This window comes from Solanum lycopersicum, chromosome 4 (genome assembly GCF_036512215.1).
Source record: "Solanum lycopersicum chromosome 4, SLM_r2.1".
NCBI classification, from domain to species: Eukaryota; Viridiplantae; Streptophyta; class Magnoliopsida; order Solanales; family Solanaceae; genus Solanum; species Solanum lycopersicum.
This window is the reverse complement of record NC_090803.1, coordinates 50626815-50637764: the sequence shown is the minus strand read 5'-3', so window position 1 is coordinate 50637764 and position 10950 is coordinate 50626815. Positions and strand designations below refer to the sequence as shown.

Sequence of the window (10950 nt, the reverse complement as noted above, 5' to 3'; positions counted from 1 at the left end):
GAAGAAAGATGCCCCATTAAAGTGGAGTGAAGGGTGTCAGATCTCTTTTGATGTCATCAAGAACTATTTGTCCAATCTGCCAGTATAAGTTCCTCCGCGAGAAGGGAGTCCTTTGTTGCTGTATTTGTCTGTCTCAGATAGTGCATTCGGATGCGTACTTGGTCAACACGACAAGACAGGAAAGAAGGAAAGGTCTATCTATTATATTAGCAAGAATTTTACTCCATATGTGTCTCGTTACACTTTGTTGGAAAGAACGTGTTGTGCATTGACATGGCTTGCCCAAAAGTTGAGACACTATTTGTCTTCATATACTACATATCTCATTTCCATAATGGATCCATTGAAGTATATTTTCCAGAAAGCGATGCCGACCGGAAAGTTAGCTAAATGGAAAATGCTGTTGAGTGTGTTCGTTATTGTGTATGTGACTCAGAAGACAATAAAGGTACAAGCTTTGGCTGATCATCTTGCAGAAAATCCCGTTGATGAAAAGTACAAACCACTTATGACTTTTTTTCACGATGAAGAAGTGTCGTTTGTGGGTCAATACATTTCTAAAGTGTATCCAGGTTAGAGATTATTCTTTGATGGGGCGGCAAATCATCAAGGTAAAGGTATTGGAGTAGTCTTATTGTTAGAATCTGGTCAGTACTACCCCATGGCGGCTAAGCTTCGATTTAATTGCACGAACAACATGGACGAATACGAAGCTTGTATTCTTGTTTTGAAAGTGGCCATCGACATGAATGTCTATGAGTTGTTGGTTATTAGGGATTCAGACCTTTTAATTCATCAAGTTCAAGGAGAGTGGGCTGTAAAGAATCCAAAGATTATACCTGACGTAAAGTACCTGCAGAAGTTGTGCAAAAGATTTGTTAGATCGAGTTCAGACATACTCCCAAAATACAGAATGAATTGGCCGATGCTCTCGCCACCATCGCTTCGATGATTAAGCATCCGGATACAGATTATATTGATCCTTTGGATATAGAGTTGAATGAACATCCAGTCCATTGTTCACAACATCCAGTCCATTGTTCCCATGTTGAAGCAGAACCAGACGGTTTGCCTTGGTATTTTGATATAAAGAAGTATTTGGAGTCTGGAGCTTATCCCAAAGATGCTACGTCCAATCAGAAGAAGTCGATACGCCATATGGCTCTCAATTTCTTGCTATGTGGAGAAGTCCTTTATAGGAGGACTCCAGACGGGTCTTCTAAGATTCTTGATGTTGTCGAAGCTGCGACACTTATTGAATAGAGACATGCCAGAGTTTGTGGCACACATATGAATGGGCTCACTTTGGCAAGAAATATTCTTCGAGCCGGTTACTTCTGGATGACTATAGAGAATGATTGTTGCAAGTTTGTGCAAAAATGCCACAATGTCAAGTGCACGGTGATTTGATTAGAGTGCTACCTCACGAACTTAATGCTATGAGTTCACCTTGGCCATTCATAGCTTGGGGAATCGACGTCATCGGTCTTAACACTTCTAATTGACACATATTTATTTTTGTTGCCATTGATTTATTCACCAAGTGGGTTGAAGCAACTTCATAAAAGTCGGTAACCAAAAAAGTGGTGGCTGATTTTGTTCGTAGCAATCTGATATGTAGATTTGTAGTGCCAGAGTCCATCATTACTGATAATAGGGCAAATCTCAACAGTCACTTGATGAGAGATATATGTGAGCAATTTAAGATTACTCGTCGAAATTCAACTTTTTATCGTCCCCAAATGAACGGAGTTGTAGAGGACGCCAATAAGAATACCAAGAAGATTTTTCGGAAAATGATTTACAAGCATTGTGGTTGGCATGAGATGTTACCATATGCTTTATTGGGATACTTCACAACTGTCAGAACATCAATTGGAGCCACTCCATATTTGTTAGTATATGGAACAGAAGTAGTCATACCTACTAAAGTCGAAATACCGTCTTTGAGAATCATCCAAGAAGCCGAGTTAAGTAATGTTGAATGGGTCAGCAAGCGTGTTGATCAATTAATTTTGATTGATTAGAAGAGAATGGTTGCCGTCTGCCATGGTCAATTATATAGACAGAGAATGATTCGTTCCTTTCATAAGAGAGTAAGAGCCAGAAATTTTTAAGTTGACCAGTTGGTCCTTAAGCGTATTTTTCCTCATCAAGACGAGTACAAAGGAAAGTTCGCACCAAACTGGCAATGTCCTTACATGGTTCGTAAAGTATTATCTGGAGGTGCTTTGGTCTTGGCGGAGATGGGTAGTACCGTGTGGCCTAAACCTATCAACTCAGACGCTATCAAGAGATACTACGTGTGAAGCTGCGGTTTGCATTTCAGTTATTTACTTGTAATCATTCTGTTTGCTTATATTTGTTTTGCTTATATTCTTATCCCTCCTGTAACGAACTACGTCTGACCTGAATTCTCAAGAATGAGATACGTAGGTGGCCTATGTCGTCCTGGGTCACCCCATTTACCCCTTTTTATATTTCCTTGTAATGAACTACGTCTGACCTGAATTCTCAAGAATGAAATACTTAGGCGGCCTATGTCGGCCTCGGTCACCCCATTTATCCCTTTTTATATTTTCTTGTAATGAACTACGTCTGACCTGAATTCTCAAGAGTGAGATACGTAGGCGGCCTATGTCGGCCTCGATCACCCCATTTACCCCTTTTTATATTTCCTTGTATTTGAACTATGTTTGACCTGAATTCTCAAGAATGAGATACATAGGCGGCTTGTGTCGGCCTTGCTCGGTTTCTTTGTAATTTTTTTATTTTGTCAACCTTTGAATGGGGAACTACGTTTGACCTGATTCCTGCCATAAAGGAATACGTAGGCACCACAAGGGTCGATCATATCTCCCATAAGATTTCTATTCCTCATTACAATAGAAACAGGGACAAAATTTTTGAGAGGGGATAAAAAATTCTTGAGAAGGAGATTCTTCCTCAGCAAGTTTAGACTGAAGATATTTCAAGATTTGCCGTTGGGACAAATTTTTTGAGAAGATCTCATAAATTCCGCAATCTAGTCAGTTACAATGGAAAGATAAGAAAGACAGTTAACTGGACAGAAATTTTGAGGATGGACTCAAAATTTCAGCATGAATTTTATCCGCAAATCCGAAGCGACTCTAAAATCTCCCCGCGAATAATCTGATGGACCTCCAAGCATCAGACTCAAAGAATTTTGTTAAGCCTGATATGACATGACTTGGAAGAGACCTTTTTTAGATATATTTTCTCAAAATTGTTCCTCTTAAATTTTCCTTTTATGTTTCATTTGTTTTGACATAAAATATTTTGTCTTATCTATCAAGATTCGGGAAATCAACCGAAGATAGCAAGACAAAGAGCAAATAACTAAAGTAATCGACACAGATCAGTTCGTTTTTAAAACTAATATTTTTTCTTTGGAAGCAGGTTAATATTTTTGCTATGAAATCAGCAAATTCTTCCGATGGATGAATATGGAGAAATCCAAAGAGGAGAAAACTATCCCAAAATCAATAGTTTTCCTAGAAGCAAGAAGCATTTTATATCTCTTATGTCGGAGACTAGGGAATATGAATTGTTTATTTCAATCAATTTCTAACAACATGTAATTTATAAAGAATGTCCGGCTAGATTTGAAGGAGAATCAAGCGAAAATCTCAAGAAAGAGTTTACGGTTTCCATAAAGGACGTCATTTGCATCATAATGTCGGGTATGATACTATGCATTACCCGGAGGGGTCAGTTATTTTATTATCGATCAAGTCGATATACTATTTGGAAGTCGTTTTACCGTTATCATCGCTGGAGACGATATGATATTCATGCATGTTGGAGATTCATGCATCGCGAGTCAATATTCATGCATCGCGGGAGATCATGCATTGCGAGTCAATACTCATGCAGTGTGGAAGACCATGCATCGCGAGTCAATATTCATGCACCGCGAGAAGATATTTGTGCCTCGCTGAGAGCTGTGCATCGCGAAAAGATTTCATGCCTCTCAGTAAATTATGCATTGCGAGAAGGTTTCATACCTCGCAGAAAATTATGTGTCATGAGAAGATTTCATACCTCGTAGAAAATTATGCATCATGAGAAGATTTCCTACCTCACAGAAATTATGCGTCGCGAGAAGATTTCATACCTCGCAGAAAATTATGCATCGTGATATGATTTCATACCTCACAGAAATTATGCACCGCGAGAAGATTTCATACCTCACAGAAATTAATGCATCACAGGAAGATATTCATGTCCTATAAGATATAATGCACTGCCAGAGAAGTAATTGTGCATCCGAAGAGGGATATTTATCCGTTGGCATCAACTAAATTCTTTTATTTTGATTAAAGTAAACAACATGAAGAATACATCGACATCAAGAGAAGCGTCAACAGTGGATCACTTTTCATTTATGTTGACATCAACATGAAGAGTACATTAACATCAAAAGAAATATCAGCATCGCATCAACATTTATTTATTTCGACCTCAAGTAAAGAGTACATTGCAAACACCAGATATACGCTTTATTTGATTTACGTCAAACCGATCTAGTAGACGTCAAATGTAGAGGGGAACAATTGAGTGTCGACATTGTAAAAGACAATATCTCCCATCCTAATTGTATTTTTAAGCTGACGGGTTTTTAACTCAATCTTTGTCGAGAGAATCCGAAAGGATTAATTCTCCAAAAACCATAGGTACGGACGACGTCAAAAGGGACGCAGCACAACGTGGAACTTTTTCTTAGCAGCGAACTGGGACACAGTTCAAAGAGGAATATCAAACTCTTAGGACGCGAGCGGAGAAGCGACTTCCACCACAATCAAACCACACCCCTATCATAAGGAATGTGATTTTTCTTTGGTTTTCGCCTGTTTCGGTCTCACATTTGGAAGTTTTGATTTACCGGAAATAAGTTGCCAATCCAAGTGACAGTGCTCCAAGAGTTTGAAAATTATGTCCGTGTAAGTTCTTACCTATGGATGTGAGCGCACTACATTCATGGCTAAGAGGCTATAAGCCTCCTTTTTATACTCGTTTAATTTGTCACTTATCCAAAACCAAAGGTTATCTATCATAATAGTTTTTTCTTTTCAGCCCGATCAAGTCGAACTACAAACAACCTGATTCCTAAGTTTAAGGATATGTAGGAAGACTTAATATTAAATTCGGCCGTTATTCGCTCTTAAATTCTATTCCCGAGCTTTTAGATCCTTTCATAATTCAGTATCGGTATGACTTTTGAATTCCTTCATAATCGTGCGTTAAATTAAGCGTATCGAACTACAAGTGACCTGGATTCTCATATAGCTTGAGATTTGTAGAAACCCATTTTCAAGGCTCAGCCATAATTCTTAAGGTCCATACTAAATCATTTGCCTGAGATTGATATGTGGTTGGTCAAAATTGTCTTGGTCAATTTCATTTTCCTTGATTTTCTTGCATCAATCCAAGTAAAATGAGGGACAATTGTTGACACCCAAATTTTGACCCTCCACGGTAGAAATTAATTCTGGAGCTTCTTAAATTTTCAAACAATATGAAATAATTGGTTTTATAAACTTTGAAAAAATATATATAAAGTTTGCGTTATTTTGAATATTTTAAACATTTTTTATATAGGAAATTTGTGAGATACTTAAAATAAGCTTTATAGCTTTTCATAATTTTAAGTAATACGAGTTTTTGTACGTAATTAATTTAATTTTTAAATAGACAAGCATCATCTCAGAAAATTTTACTTTTTTGTAAGTTTGATCAAAATTATAGTTATATGTTGAATCATTAGTTTATGATTAAGTTAATTATTTCATGTCATTAAGATTTAAGAAGCTCGTAAATTAGTTGTGTTATTTCGTATATTCTAAGTTCGGTTGATTAGTTTCGAATTTGCTAATTTATTATTTTTACTAAGTTTTAAAGGGCCAATTTTGGACCACTTCTTCCCAGCCCAATATTTAATTCTGCCCAATATCCCAGCATTAATCAGCCAAATAACAAAGCCCAACCCGCTTTAGGCCAACTTTTGTCTTCATCACAACCGTTTGACCTTACCCAAACACCATTCCTTCATGTTCAACTGGACGTCAAAAGGAACCCAGAATTTTTAGAGATAGCACAGCATCAGCAGCCTCAAAAGCGACTTGTTCGCGCCTCACACCAAGGTGTGAACGACGCTCCAAAGACGAAAGACGCGTCTCCTTGTTGGAAGTACGATTTTGCGTAGATTTTTCCCTCGATTCCCGTTGCTGTCCTGTCCTCCCCAGCACGCAAAATCATCCTTGCGTCTTGGGATTGAGCCGCGTGGCATAGCAAGGATGATTGAAGCATTTTGGGGCGTCGATTCTCCTAATCCTGTTCTAGAATGGGATGATTTTCGGCAAAAAGGTTGTTCATCCTAGAATGGTAAGGGTTTGGTTTTTGAAATTCGAAAGTAGTCCTTTCCCCTTACGATTCTACCATTTCCCCCCTTTTTATTGAACCCTAATTGGCTTCCTAATTAAGATTTGTTTCTTAAAATTTCAAGGGGGCAGAAAAATTTTGAGCGAAAAATTGTTAGAGATTTTGAAGTCAGAAGGTTTTTTTTTTTTGAAAATACAATCCTAATACTAGACAGATAAAAAGAGAGTTAGCCAAGGGTTCAAAGAGAGGGACATTAAGGACAAAACTTTCTTTGAAAAATTTTGGTTCAGTATTTATTCTCCTCGATTTTACCTTGTTCATTCGAGTTTGTTTCGGAATTGTTCTTCGGTTTAGAAGTTGGTCATCTCCCTACTCAGCGAGTTCTCGAAATGCTGCCCAGAAGAAGGTCATATTGGCTGGCATGATAAGGAAAGAGGTTTCGCCTATTTATATTTTGTTGTTCTCCGTCACTGGCATACGCTTATCCCTTTTGAAAATGTTTGTTCTTGAATTATCAATGGATGCATTGGGTTTATTCAAAGCCATCTGATCACAACTTGACCTTTGCTTGACTATCTCAAATAAGAATCTCAACTTTTTTTATTACGTCTTTCCATCATTTAAGGTCTCAAAATAAGTTTTAAGACTGTTTCTACTCTTCACTTCTTGCTTTGCATTGTTTGAATAAAGTGCCTTAATATGTGAGTTTAATATTTGAGACTCCTTCTTGCACATTTGAATTAAAGTTCCTGTGCTAACTCATTTCATTTTAATGTCGCATGTAAATTTGGCATCGAGTTCACCATGAACTCCCACTTCCCCTCACATTGCGTTTTCGAGAGAGACTTAAAGGCTCAAAATTCCTTTCATTCGCGTCAAGCCCACGATACTGGCGTATAGATCCAAATGTCAAGAATTGAAGATAGTCGGGAAGTTGGGCCAATAGAGGCCAATTTATTTATTTATTTATTTTTTATTGCATTGTATGTATTTGGGGGGCATAAGCCTGTAGTTGCTTTTATATTCTATGTATTTATGTTGTAGTTCTTATTGTTTAGAACTTAGGACAGGTACGAAAGGTCGAAATGGGTCAAAACCCCAAAACAGGCGGGTTCGAATTTCGGTCCAGGCAAACAGAACTCGGTTTGGACCCAACCTTCCCCCCTCTCTCTCTCTCTCTCTCTCTCTGTATTTCTCTCTTTCCATACTTCCTCGTATATTTATTTGTTGTTTGACTGACGCTAGTTTTAAGGTTAGATATTCGTAAATCCTCTCAAAGCGCCACTATGTTTTAACGGTTTAAATTAAATTGATCAATCTTAAAAGACTTAAAAAGAATGAAGTAAATTTCGCGGTTTAAATAGTATAGACCAACATTTTAATTCAAAATAAAGTTATGCAATTAAGCAGAAGTTTTAGGTGTCTAACACCTTTCTAAAATATTAATTTAAATCCCCGAACCCCTTTGCGTTTTCACACAATCTTTCGCTGTTAAGTTATTTGAAAACAATAGTTTTCTTAATTTTCCTTAAAAATTAAGTGGCGACACTTTAATGTCGAGAACTCATCAAAATCAAATATTTTCCCTTTTTTGATAAATAAGTCACATCTCCAGCCTACATCCTGGACATGAACAACACTCGAGAATCATTGTTAGTCCCTAAGAAAACCCTTGGCATGGACACATACTTAGAGGAAGACTTAAAAGTCTTAAAATGAATTTTGTACCATTTAAACTCAAAGTATATACTCAACTCAAATTGCCTGTATAATACTCAATAATATCGATATAATAGTTTGCAAAAACATCTCAAAGAAGAGACTACATACTTAAAGACTCCTTGAAATTATTTATATATGAAGCCTGTAATGTTTAAGATAGGTATTGAGAGAAGACCCACAATGCATCAAAACAACTAAACTGAAAGTAATTATGATGTCCTCCGAAATACAAGGAGGCTCACCAAAAACTAACAGGAGTGTAGATTGATCTTTAATGAAATGCTTGTTAATGATCCCGATGAACTTAAACTCATCACATAATGATGCAGGTCGAATGACATTAAAACATTTAAATGTATGAGTATGTGATATAACAAAAGTTACAATAACTAAATGAAAGAACTGCAATAGATAAAACACGAACTCAACAAAATGTAAAGGATTATAAATAATAAAATCATTTGAACGTTACAAAAACGCTTACTCATCTATGAAATTCAACATAATAAATGATATATAAATATAAACCTTAACTCTATTTTGGAGATTCTCTAACCAACAACCATGACTATGAGTTATGTGATGATACATCGTCTCACCCACGCTGCAAGAACTGTCCTATTCCTTGTCGGGATATAGAAAATCTCTTCTAAATGGATCTACTAAGCTATGCCTGAAAGTAATAATGAGTTATATAAAAAGTATGATCATTTACTAATGTTGGCATGCATGGTTTATGAGATTTTGAGTTGTCTGAACTTATTCTCATATCGGTGCTCAATACTACTCCCAGTAATACATATATATAATCATGATCAACTGTATAATACATACTTTTTCTCTATTTTAAAATAATTACTCAAACTATCCTCTTAAAAGTGGTAACTGCTCTGAAATATCTCTGAACTCATGAACTCATTAAGAAATCAAAGTTTTTCTCTTCTTATAATAGTACTCTTTTTCTTCATGCAAAAATTAAACATTTGGGAACTACCTAGTTCCCATATACTCTCTATCAAACTCCTCATTATTACTCAAAATAGGGTTCATGCTGAAATATAGACATGAACAAATCAACTCAAGGATCTCAATAAAAATATAGAAAGCTCAATAAATAAAAATGTTACTCCTATAATATGTAATTGAATGGTTAAAATAAAATTTTTATTGAATATACATATACACACACACATACACATAGACAGCAACACACTAAAGTAAAAGGTAAATTTATATGATGACAAAAATAAGATAATAAGCACTAGGTCGATAAAGTTTAACATATTTCCATGAGATGAATATTTCAGAGAAGTGGATGTTGGATATGCAGTCATACAAGATTAGGTAAGATTAAAAAATAACAATCTTCACCATATGGTACTAGTCGCACGTATTGACTTTAAAATGAAAAATCATTTGAGAGATGATATAGGTATCATTTATTTTAAATAAGATTAAGATGTTAAAATATGATTATAATTAAGTTGTGCGTTTAAATTTTAATAATTGACTTCAAGTACATGTTTTTGAATAATAGGATGTTCTATTAAGACCCAAGTACTATATAGTTAAGATTATTTTTACATATAAATGTATAATTTTTTTTTATCTACAAATTAATGAATATAAATTTATTAAATGTGAAATTCATCTAATACTATATATCAACAAAATATTATTATGTTATAAAAATATATGGTGTTGTTGTGATGAAAGAAAATATGAAATAAAAATAATAAACTCAAATTACTATATTACCTTTTTTTTTTCAATTTGTTTGATGTGAAATCACTTGTTAAAGTTTTAAACTTTAAGTTATCAATCATAGTCAATAATTGTGTCAATTTTTCATAAATTAAGATTTATGTTGTTTTGTAACTTGAATATTTTAAATGTAGTTTATGTTATAAATGATAGAACTCAATTTTGTTAGGTTGCGAGTTCGAGTCACCGAAGCAGCAAATGGGTGAGACCTCTCTAGGGAGGGCAAAAAATAATTTAAAAAAATGACAAAAACCATTTCAAAAGAATTAAATAAGATATTGAGACTACACTGAGGGTTGTAAACCCTTTGTAGAGTGTAGTTATTAAAGTTCTAAAATCATTTTTGGGGGGTTACAAATTACCACAAATTGATTTTAAGAACCACCACAAATTGAAAATTCATTTTGTGGCCGACTTAATGGAGGTTATAATAAACAAATATGCTTGTGGAATAGGTAATTGTGACAGTTTCTAAAACCGCCTCAATTAATTTTCCGGCGTACAGATCAAAATGTCAAATTGAAGATAGTCGAGGAAGTCGGGCAAATAGAGGCCAATTTATTAATTTATTTTTTATCGCATTGTATCTATTTGGGGGGCTTAAGCCCGTCGTCGCTTTTCCAATTCTTATTGTTTAGAACTTAGGACAGGTACGAAAGGTCGAAATGGGTCAAAACACCAAAACAGGCGGGTCCGAATTTCGGTCCAGGCGCGGTTTGGACCCAACCTTCCCTCTCTCTCTCTCTTTCCTTACTTCCTCGTATATTTATTTGTTGTTTGACTGACGCTAGTTTTAAGGTTAGAGATTCGTAAATCCTCGTAAGGCGCCACTATGTTTTAACGGTTTAAATTAATTTGATCAATCTTAAAAGACTTAAAAAGAAATAAGTAAATTTCGAGGTTTAAATAATATAGACCAATATCATTTTTAAATTAAACACTAAAATAGATTTTCAATTCAAAATAAAGTTAAGCATATCTATCCAAATTCAATTATTGTCGGATAATTGCAATGAAGCGGATGTTTTAGGTGCTTAAAACCTTCCTAAAACATGAATTTAA

The 10950-nt window shown here is 35.2% G+C and overlaps 1 protein-coding gene and 1 long non-coding RNA gene across 2 annotated transcripts; both read left to right on the top strand.

Moving 5' to 3' along the window:
* Window positions 1–661: 661 nt before the first annotated feature.
* On the top strand, window positions 662–1263 carry LOC138348159 (uncharacterized). Its single transcript, XM_069296772.1, has 2 exons — window positions 662–844; window positions 913–1263. The coding sequence occupies exons 1-2, from the start codon at window positions 662–664 to the stop codon at window positions 1261–1263; spliced, it is 534 nt and encodes a 177-aa protein (XP_069152873.1).
* Window positions 1264–6063: 4800 nt separating this feature from the next.
* Window positions 6064–7641, top strand: LOC104646977 (uncharacterized). The gene is made up of 2 exons (XR_741140.4): window positions 6064–6405; window positions 6757–7641. It is a non-coding gene; the product is annotated as an uncharacterized lncRNA (long non-coding RNA).
* Window positions 7642–10950: the final 3309 nt, after the last annotated feature.

Coding starts and splice junctions, on each gene's coding strand:
- LOC138348159 (XM_069296772.1), top strand. CDS start 662: ATGGCGGCTAAGCTTCGATTTAATTGCACGAACAACATGGACGAATAC. Junction 845..912: donor ATCCAAAGATTATACCTGAC/GTAAAGTACCTG, acceptor CCCAAAATACAG/AATGAATTGGCCGATGCTCT.